We start from the raw sequence: 11,463 nt of genomic DNA on the forward strand, positions 1-11,463 counted from the left end.
ACCAAAGTGATTTGAAGTAATGTTTATTTATTATAAATAAATATTAATATCAGAATTAACAGATCACAGTGGGCTGATCGGTTGTGATGCGATTACGCCATCCATTCAAACTCGGCAAAAGACAAGGTGTACGAGAGCGGTCTTCAGTGTCTCTGAGTCCAGACATTCCCCAGCAGTCGTCGTTGCCTTGGGACCTTCGATGAGGCAACGATGAATCCAAGCACATATCGTCCAGGCTCCACGTGATGCCTTACTGATATGGATTAGTCTGGCATTAATTAAGCTTCCGTTTCACTCCATAAATTTGGCAGTTTTTTAAGATAAATCTCAGAAGCCAGAAATAAACATGCTACTCTCATGTTCTCCTATGAAAACATTTTTATCTATATTTCTTAATAAGCGGCATGTTTTGTTGCAGGAATCGATGTTTACATGTATCTAAATACGAAATTAGTGATCTAATCCCTCATGTCAGATTTTATTTGCCTCGAAGGATATGTGATTATCTATCCCAGGCATAGTTGCGTGGGGTTTATCCGTAATTTTTTTTAACTAAATAGACTAAATTAACTCCGATGGGGAGTGAAATTACTGAATCCCCCCGTACAAGTTTTACATGTGTCTGACAAGCTGAGTGCCTGCAGACGGTGGAATGGCAGGTCATCGGCCAGGGTCTGAGGGATTTTCAATTTTGGTCTTTTCACTCTTTGGACCTCAGGTAGTCAAGTCCAATGAGGTTATTTTAGGCGTTCAGGAGAGGAGGAAGCCGTTGTTCGTAAATTAGACAAAAACGGAGGTATGAGTTCGTAATTACCAATTAATTGATTCATTTCATTATTCTATTAAAAAACTCAATTTATGTCATTATGGTATCTGCAACAGCAATACCACCCCTAAAAGCCGTCAAAAAAAGGTCTCAGCTGCTTTGCAAATTGCACCAAGCTAAAGTTAAATAAACAAGAATAAGCTTGACAAAGCAAGCAATTCATTTTCTGGTTTGTAAAGGTATTCCCACCTATCTTTCCCCGTCATTTTCCTCGTTTTATAATATTGATGAAGATTAATGATTAACGATGATATAGTATGAAACAACCAGAACTCTTTATTCTCCGTTTTTGCTAAAACCTGCCGAGTCGCTTCTGTTCATCCCGTTGGATTCCCCCCCCCCTCCAATCTCTTCTCCCATTCTTTGTGTGTTCTGCCTCCCTTTGTATCTAAAGTGTCTTTGTTTTCGCATGTTTCTCTTTGCCGTGGCATCAAAGATTAAAGCTCTTCAGTACCGAGTCCCATATTGCTGATAGCAGAGCAAGCTGTTTCTGGCCTGGGTATTTCTGAAGTTTGTCCTCAGCAGGATCAGGTCGTGGTTTGGTCTCAACAAGAGTCTCAGACTAACTGGGAAGCTGATAAGATGTAAGATTTCCCTTTTTTTCAATGTTCATCCATTTTAGTTGGGACTGTATGGCACATCAACATGTTTGTTCACCCTCAAATGAGCGTCTCCTCTTTGTTCTCTTTCTGTATCGATTCTTCTTCTCTGATTTTTGGGCTCCAATGTTTTTGGGCATCTTATTCAAGCTCTGTTCTGTATACCCCTTGTTTGTATGTGTGTTGTATCTTATTAATGGCTGCGAGAATGTATTTTGCTTTATCTTAGGGTCACACTTCAACAGTTTAAGGGGTTTACGTTCAAATGAATTATCACCGGGCTCATCGGGGTCAATTTATGGCGTACTTACATTTCTGACGCTGGAAAGATTCAATCTTTCTCTCTCCAATTAAAGATACGACTTGTTACCGTGCTTTGAAATTTCAGGTTAGACGTTTACATACACGATTACTTAGTAAAGAGGGATTTGAAGGCTACTGCTAAAGCTTTTCAAGCTGAAGGAAAAGTATCATCCGATCCTGTCGGTGAGTTACATGGAAATAGAACTCTAGCCAGAAAAAGGCCCGGCTTGGATGTGGTCTTTTCTTTTTTATTTTTTAGTTTATGTGTAGTAGCATTGCATCAATTTCTTTTCCCTTAATATTGAAAATGGGTTTGCAGCTATTGATGCTCCAGGGTTTTCTCTTCGAGTGGTGGTCTGTTTTTTGGGATATATTTATCGCTCGGACTAATGAGAAGCACTCAGAGGTTGCTGCATCTTATATCGAGGTTTTTTTGGAAATATTTTATGATGTTCTCATTAATATCTTTCTTGAGGTTATATTTCTTTAGCATGCCGGTGCTTGTATATTGACGGAGAAGATATGGAATTTTGATTGGTTCATTTCATATTTTGGAGTTAAATGCAAGGATACATTTCCATGTATTCCATAGGGAACTTAATTTTTCACATGAATTACAGCTCTTCATTTTTCCCTACACTGATGGCTGATTTTGATTGCTGTTTCTTCCTATGTATAGTTTAGCTGATATGAACATTTGGATCTTTTTGGTTCATTCTTTTTATCAAATAATTCATTGAAATCTCAGATGTGCTTTTCTCTCGCTTCCTGGTTACTGACAAGGTGACTGGTTTTGGCTGGATGATTTAATACTGCTATTAAGCCTCAGGTCTTCATAGCTGTTCAATCGCCCATGAAATATGAATGTGACAAACTGTTATTTTGTTGCTCTGTTGTCGCAGGAATACAATTTGAAACCCATCCCTAAAACAATTGTTATTAACGAGACTTGATGCCTTCGAGGCATCTCAACCTATTATTACTTTCCTTTCGTGGTCTTTAATATATTTTTTTTTTAATTACTGATGAGCTAAAAGGCATGTAATGGAACATGAACCCCACATGCCACCGCAGAATTTGCACTATCCAGATGCAATTAGAAGAATCGTGTCTTGTTGAAGTGTTTGTGGTTCGTAGGTGATGGGGGTTACTTTTGCTCTTCATCAGATTTGATATATCTGTTTGAGTTGCTTGGAGAGAGTCGAGTGTTAGCTGTGTTGTTGTACTTGTGAATTGGTTCAAGTGGAACTGTACTCAACATTTTTGCTAGTCTTATGAAGTTGATGGCATTCTGGGATCTAAAGTTCTCCAATGATTGCTCGAGGAAAAAACTTGAGGCAGTGCTTGAAGCTAATGGCATGTAAATTGCATTTGCAGACACAGTTACTTAAGGGAAGGGAGCAGCAGCACCAGCAGCCACAACCCCAGCAGTCACAGCAGCAGCAGCACATGCAGATCCAACAGCTGCTGATGCAGAGGCATGCACAACAACAGCCGCCACTGCCGCAGGCAGCCCAGCAACAGCAGCCACCACCACAACAGCAGAGAAGGGATGGATCTCATGTCTTGAATGGCAGCACAAATGGGATAGTTGAGAACCCCTGATGCGGCAAAATCCTGGTACTGCAAATGCACTGGCCACAAAAATGTATGAGGAAAGGTTAAAATCGCCTCTTCAAAGGGATTCTTTGGATGAGGCAGCAATGAAGGTAAGGCGCATTCAGTTCTTTACATAATCGATTCTGCTATTATGATTTTGATTCATAGCTATAGTTTGGTTTGTCATACAGCAAAGATTTGGTGAGAACATGGGCCAACTTTTGGACCCAAGTCATGCTTCCTTATTGAAGTCAGCTGCAGCTTCTGGCCAGCCTTCAGGGTAATTTTTCTCTTAAATTACTCTGAGTGATGAAATATAAGAATTAATATATTTTGGAGAAACCTAGGCTGGTAGATTATTATTTTTGTTTTAGGAAGAAATGTTTTCTTGTGTTATTTTAATATGTTGTGTCCTTTGTGTTATTTTAATATTTTGTAAAAGGAAATCTGAAACCTAGCTTTATATGGACATGGTATTAAGGTTTCCTTTTGTGTTATTTTGTTAGAAGGGAAAACTGAACATTGGCCTTCTTTGGACAAGTGATTAAGATATCCTTAATAGGTAGGAAAGTTAGTTTAAATAGATTAGTCTGCATTTGTAATGGGACCCTTGATGAATGAAATATTATGATTGAATATTCAGATAGCTTCTCTCTTTCCCTCTGCGTTTCTGCCTCTTCCTCTCTTGTTCTCCCTATTCTGTTATTCACCTCTTCATTTCTCCCTTTCTGTTTCTGGTTTTCTCCACTCCCTCTTTCTTTCCAGCACTGTGCAAGTCTTTGTGAGTGTGTGTTACATCACCGGAGTCTTTAAAGTAATATGCCTTTTTAGTGCCTTGGACAAAGAGCGCATATATGCTTGATTATTGTGTGTATGAACGTAGAGCTAATTTACGTTTGATCTGAAACGACATTACTTCATTAGTATTTTTGTAGGGAAAATTAATAAATAAATTTTTTGGCTCCCATCTCGTTGCTCAGAGTTCTTTCCCCCTTTTCCTTGTCAGCGGAATAGATATACAATATTTCTTGTAAAATGGGTTAGCTATTTGTTGTGCTTGATTAGGAGAAATAATGGCAAAAGAGAGAAAAGTTGTTGGTTAGATTTTTATTATTATTATTATTATTATTATTATTATTATTATTGGTGAGATGTTAAGTTGAAGCTTTTGTAGAACTGTTGAAGGTTGTTTGGAGGCTTCCTACCCAACAGTAAGAATCTGACCTCTCCTGTGGGATAGTTAAAGGAATGTGTAAGTGATTTTTGATCTAGTAAGAATTATTTTAGCACCAAGCACTAGTTTTCCTTTGAAACGGAAAGGATGCATGAGCAACTTCTGAGAACAATTAAAAGGACTATTGGTGGATAGAATTGGCTGAAGAGCATGCTATTTGCTGCTACTTTGGCGAGTTAAAATCAGAAAATTGAGGCTTTGGTAAGAATGTTTGAGCCTAGTACGCCTTCCTATACTATGTATCTTGCAAAATTACAAGAAGCTTTTGTCCATGCTTGTCAAGGCCAGAACTTTAGTATTCTTGAAATCCCAGCCATTCTACAACAGCTTCTACCACTTTATTGAATCCAATATCTTGTAATAATCCCATCTTATCCACATACAGAAACCCATCCCCACCTACTCTCCTGAGCAATGACTTAGGAAATGATTGATAGGAAATTGTTAGTTAAAAACTATTAAGAGCTATTGAAGGCGGTTAAGAGGCTAACTACCTAACTGTAATAATAAAACTTCTGTCAGTATAATGTAATATGAAGGAGAGAAGTAGAGACTTGGTTAGCTTGAACCAATGATGCTATGAATGTTGAAGGAGGAAAAGCAGTAAAGTTAGCTTTAACAATTGAATCATATTCAGTATTCTTCTTTTTTCTTTTCCTCCTCCTCCTTTTTTGCCATAAAACTTGTCTTATGTGATATAAATTAGAGATACTTAGGAGTGTTTGGGTATGTTTTGAGTTCATAAGAGTTCCTTTGGTATTGAGAATATCAGTTTTCCTCTTAACTCTCACTGTTTCTTTGACTTGAATAATGAATAGTAATTTGCTATTTAAGTTATTGTCTTAGATTTCTGGTTTGATATTTTCTATAGCAGTGGATGTTGAATTTGTTAGCACATATATATATTTTTTAATTTCAGGCAAGTGTTGCACAGTGTCGGTGGTGGGATGTCTCAACAAGTTCAAGCTCGTAGTCCGCAATTACCAGGGTCTGCTCCGGTATGATATTGTTATTAGAGTGACCTTAGAACTTCTTCTTTTCTTACAGGGTTTCCTTGACTTGCCATTATGAATCAACCAGGATACAAAGAGCGAGATAAATCATGTTTTAAATCCTAGAGCTGCTGGTCCTGGAGCTGTTGGTCCTGAAGGATCATTGATAGGAATTCCTGGTAATCTTTTGTTGCATTCTTTCTTTGCTCCAATTGACTTGCATTAATCTACTTGAACTAATTAGTGAGCATGCGATGCTATTTGATCTGAAAATAATTTTCTCCTAGCATTACTCTTATTGATAGAAAATAAGGGAAGCATTATTGTAGGGAAAAAAGAGTTTTCTTTATGTTATTTTAATATTTTGTAAGAAGGAACATTTGAAACCTAGCTTTATATGGACATGATATTAAGGTTTCCCTTTGTGTTATTTTGTTAGAAGAGAAATCTCAACATTAGCTTTCTTTGGACAAGTGATTAAAATTTCCTTAATAGGTAGGTAGGAAAGTTAGTTTAAATAGACTAGCTTGCATTTGTATTAGAGCACACTTGATGAATGAAATATTGTGATTGAGTTTGTGAATCCCTTCCTCTCTCTCTGTGCGTTTATCTCCCTCCCTTACTCCCCCACTACTTTATTCTTCATCGCCTTCATTTCTCCCTTTCTGTTTCTGGTTCTCTACTCCTTCTTTTTGTCTAGCGCTGTGTATGAATGTATTACATTAGCTTGGTATCAAAGGTAGTGTTTCTACCTTCCGTGGTTGTTTCTGTCACTTGAAAATCATAGAAAACTTGCTTGAAAACCTCTAAAATCCTTTGTTTTCACGTTGCCTGCCCAGAAACCCCACTTCATGACATCAAATTGCTGAAAAACCACCACCACCATGTTCAAGAAGAGGAATCCAGTCAGAACCTGAAGTCTCGCCTCATTCTTTAGCCGCATGTGCCTCCACACGTTAGTGGAGCATCCTGTGTGTGGTCATCATGTGCCCCACACATCGGTGAAATCTCTTGCGCATGACTTCACGTGCCAATGTGAACAATGTCTAGAATATGATTTTTTTGCATTTTATGTTGCTTTCAAGGAGTTTTCTATAGTTTGAGCAACTTGAGGGTCCAAAATTATCATTTAATGCACTATTTGGGATAAAAGTACAACTTTTAGGCTTTTAAAGCCTTGTTAGTAAAGTCATTGACCCTCTCATTTAGCTAATTTATATGGTTGTTAGTAGGAGGTTGCTCTACCTTTTATGCTTGGTTTGAAATCTTTTGTTTGGTCCTTTTTGAGTATGCAATTTAAATTTTTATTTTAAGTTGTGTTTAGATTAATATTCTAGGAAAAAATATTTAGTTGATCATTATTATTGTTAATTTATAGCTCTTGATAGCATTATTTCCATCCTAGGATGCACTTACCTCACACATAATTTGGCCCTATACTTGGGTCAAGAAATTAGCCTAGATTAGTGGAAGTTTTTAATGGTTTTCGTATGATCTTATAGACTTTTGAAGGTTACTGTGCACATTTCACTCAGGTGGTTACCTTTTTTATCATACAATCCCTGAGGAACTTTGAATTTCCAGAGGATTAATTTTGTTAAAAAGGGAATTCACCTTTTTAAGTGAGGGCAACTTGGGATCCATTTCCTTAAGGTTTCTAGAACCACCTTAAACCTTGCACTTTAAAACACCGCTCTTGTCATTGTATGACTGCTTGTGATTTATATGACAAGCAAGCCTTACTAGAATAAGAAATTGCCACCCTTAATCCATCGTGGCCAATAACTTCCAAATCATCCAAAATCACCTTGAGGAATGTGAGAGGCCTCGAAGGGCATATGTGGAATTTAGCTGCAATACATACATCATACAGGAAATGTAATTGAAGGGTGGTTAGAGAGACCAATATTTAGAGGAGAGCCAAGTTTTAGGAATGAGAGGTCCCCTGCCCTTAATCAACCTAGGGTACTCCTTTTATGATTGGTCATTCTTTTGGAACTATGGTGGAACACATGGTAGATCCTTTCCTCATGAGCTTATCAATCATCAATTTGAAGATTTAGATGATACTTGGGATGGTCAAGACCATGACGAACATCATCATGGACCACCTTAGCTAGTTCATGAGAATGGTAGAGAAAACTTTAGAAGGGCGCATGCTAATGACATCACCAAAAAGGTAAGGTTGAGGCCCTTGAATTTGATGGAAGATTGAACACTGGTGTTTTCTTAGATTGTTTAGCTGGCATAAAAGACTACTTTGATAGGTATGACATGGGTGATACCCAATGAGTTCGATTTGCAAAGATGAAGCTTGTGAATTCTATGAGAAAGTACTGCAAAATGTTCAAAAGAACAATGAGCGATAGGGATATCCTTCGATTGAGGTATGAGATGAAATGAAGACAAAGCTGAAAGAGAAATATTTGTAGATTCATTACAAGAGTCAATTTTATGACAAGTACCTTAACCTGAAGCAAGTTTCCACTTCTTCTAAGTATTTATTTTGTTTTGATGACCTTATGATTAGAAGTGACATGTGTGAAGAGGAATGGTGCATAATCACTAGGTTTGTTAATGGACTTAAACTGTATATACAAAAGGAGTTCAAGCGGAACTTCCTTAAGTCTCTTGAGAAAGCTTAACATAAGACCTTGGAAGTAGAGTCTCTGTTGCAAGAGACGCTTGACATAAGACCTTGGAAGCAGAATCTCTGTTGCAATACTCTTTTGTTAGGTGTATCGACTTGCAGAGCACTCAATTTTGATAGACACAAAGTTCAAACCTGATGGAGCGAATGTTTGGAGCACCTAAATCTTGGCCTAATTCGTTTGTTGGGCTTGGTCAAACAACTAGGTTTAAGAGTAATACTACTAACCCTGTCAAGGCTTCCTGCCCTAGTAATTCTCTTGTTGAGTATTTTCGTTGTCACTTCAAGGGTCACATTACTTCAAAGTGCTAACGAGCTCTAATTATTGAGGATGAGGAGAATGATGCTAATGCCGACATAGTTGTGGAACTAGTTGTTCAGATGTTGATGAGGACATCGTAATTGATGAACATAGGTGTGAGACATGTCGAGTTGGAGTTATGCAATGCATTTTGTCAGTCCCTCTGCCTAGAGATTCATGGAAGCGAACTAGTATTTTCTATACCTTTGTGAAGTGTGGGGGTAAATTTTGCAAGTTGGTGATTAATAGTGGGAGCTTAAGAAATGTGATTTCTTGTGGAGGGGGAGCCTGACTTGGTCTCAAGACATAACCTCACCCCGAACCTTTTTGAGTTGTGTGGGTCAACAAAACTTATTTACTAGTCACTCAACAATTTCACATTCCTCAGCAACTAATTGACTATAGAAAAGAGGTTTTTTGTGATGTTCTCTTGATGGATGTTTGCTCACATTTTGCTAGGTTGACTGTGGCTTTATGATCAGAGTGTCATCAGTCATGGTCGGGATAATACATATACATTTAAGTATAACCGCAAGACAATCCTTCTACGTCCTGCTAAGCTTGACACTAATAGTAGACAATCAAGTAAATTGAAAGGTACAAAGCCTAAAAGCCAAAGGTTTCACCTTTTAATAGATAAACAATTTGTGCGAGAAGGTAGAGACTGTGTACTTGTGCTTGCTCTAGTGTCTAAGATCTTGCAACGAATTGCTTCAGTTATAGCTATGGAAATGCCTAGGGAAGTGCAATAGCTCTTAAGAAAATTTCATGAGATTTCCTTAGATGAGCTTCTATCTAAGCTTCCACTAATGAGGGATATCCTACATGTGATTGATTTTACTTCGAGTTCACAACTCTTTAACGTACCACACTACAGGATGAATCCAAAAGATAGGGAAGACCAAATTGACTTACCTTTAATGGGCCCTTCCTTTGTTGCTTGGTTCGCTAGAAGGGTTGTTCAAATGAAGATGTCATCTTGATCTCAAAAACTAAGCTTAGACAACTTGATCTTGCCCTGCTAGATCCTTATAAACTATCTACCTCTCCAGAGGAGAGCCCATTGAAGAAAGGTGGAATTGATAGAAAATATGGGAAGCATTATTCTTGGAAAAAATAAGTTTTCTTTATGTTATTGTGGCAATATTTAATATTTATTGTAAATATTATCTATAGTCTTTATTAGTGGTTATTAGGCATTATTAACAATTATTAGTATTTATTCTCCTTGTTGTATATATAGTCAGTATGTATCTCCGTTTTGATTCAATAGAAATATCATTTTCTCCCAAATTCCACATGGTATTAGAGCATAGGGAGAGGGTGGGGGAGTGTGTGAAAAAAGAGAGGAGGGAATTAGGGTTTAAGCACATGGGATCCAGAGTAGTAGTGTAAGGATGAACGTGAGTCTTAGCAAGGAGGATGATTTGGATCTCATTGTCTACGGTAGGACCTCTGGCAATCTTCGATCGGCTTAAACCTAAAATGCCGTTGTCATTGGCAGTGCATGTGACTCACATGAGCTAAAGCTCTGTCCAGCATCAGAGAGTGCAGGGTGGTGCGTGAAGGGTCCATGTTGATAGCGACCCCTTCCTCCCTCTATGGTGTGGCATTTCCGGCATGATTCCGGCATTCCCCAAGTTTAGGGATTCTTTTTCCAATACTTCTTTGTCACAAGCTACTTGTTTTGTTTTGCAGCTCTGTGTGCATGTCGTCTTTGTGTGTAGGGTTGTGGTTTCTGACTGTTCTCTATTATGAGAATATTTTTAGGATTGTAGGGGTACTAATGTGGGTCCTCCTAACATTGTCTCCATGCATAACCAGAACTAAAGTTCAAGTCTTAGTTGCAAAAAGGGGAAGTTTTCTTCATGCATTAAAGACATCCCGAGATTCCATTATGTGGATTGTTGACTCAAGGTATCTGATCATATGACTAGTTGTTATCAGTGGTTTAGCACTTACATTCCGTGTGTTGGAAATGTTGAAGTGAAGATTGTAGATGGTTCCTTAGCATTATAGCAGGAAAAGGGGGTAGTCGAATTTCAGATTTTGTAATGTTGGAATTTGTACTTCACTTGCCTAAACTTGAGTGTAATTGCTTTCAATCAGTCAATTGACCAAGCAGTCAAATTGTTATGCTAAATTTCTCCCATCCCATTGTGTGTTTTAGGACCTATCATTTAGAGTGACAATCGGAAATGTTAAGGAGTATGGGGGGCTCTACTATTTCGAATTCTCTACTCGAGTGGGTAACTCATCGATTGTTGGTGACTCTGTATCTACCTCTAAAGTTAATACTTTTATGTTGTGGCATAAAAGGATGGGTCAGCTTAATTTTTATTACCTTAAACAATTGTTTCCAACCTTTTGTCCAAACTTGAATGTCAATGACATTTATTGTGAAAAGTGTGTACTTGCCAAACACCACAGAACATCCTTTCCGAGAGCCACATGTACACCCAATAAACCTTTCACAACCATTCATATTGACTTGTGGGCATCTTCTCGTACTCCCAACCGTACTAAAACGTGGTTTATTTCCTTCATTGATGATCATACTCGTGTTTGTTGGGTCTATCTTTTAAGAAACAAGTCTAAGGCACATTCATTAATTTCTTCAACATGATGAGAACCCAGTTCAACGCCACTATTCAAGTGTTCCATATCAATAATGGCATTGAGTACTTTAATCAATATTTGAGTACTTTCCTCCAAATGCATGGTATTGCCCATGCTAGTTCTTGTGCCCATACACCTCAACAAAATGGGGTTGCTGAAAGAAAAAATAGCCATATACTTGACGTTGCTAGAGCACTTTTGTTTACTTGCAATGCACCTAAATTTTATTGGGGGATGTTATTTTAACCGCAACCTACCTAATCAACTGTATGCCTAGTCGAATTTTATTCTTTGAAACTCCTCTCCATAAATTGAAAATTGTTTTTTCAACATTACATAT

At 37.8% G+C, this 11,463-nt stretch overlaps 1 protein-coding gene across 1 annotated transcript; it reads left to right on the forward strand.

Moving 5' to 3' along the window:
* Positions 1-881: 881 nt before the first annotated feature.
* Positions 882-6,490, forward strand: LOC129301611 (transcriptional corepressor LEUNIG-like). The gene is made up of 9 exons (XM_054940164.1): positions 882-1,005; positions 1,263-1,410; positions 1,814-1,911; positions 2,048-2,155; positions 3,106-3,437; positions 3,519-3,607; positions 5,481-5,559; positions 5,642-5,732; positions 6,393-6,490. Exons 5-9 carry the CDS (start codon positions 3,333-3,335, stop codon positions 6,488-6,490), a joined length of 462 nt encoding a protein of 153 aa, XP_054796139.1. The 5' UTR covers positions 882-1,005; positions 1,263-1,410; positions 1,814-1,911; positions 2,048-2,155; positions 3,106-3,332.
* Positions 6,491-11,463: the final 4,973 nt, after the last annotated feature.

This window comes from Prosopis cineraria, unplaced genomic scaffold (assembly GCF_029017545.1).
Source record: "Prosopis cineraria cultivar Desert tree isolate PC_DT_omini unplaced genomic scaffold, ASM2901754v1 PC2261, whole genome shotgun sequence".
Lineage (NCBI taxonomy): Eukaryota > Viridiplantae > Streptophyta > Magnoliopsida > Fabales > Fabaceae > Prosopis > Prosopis cineraria.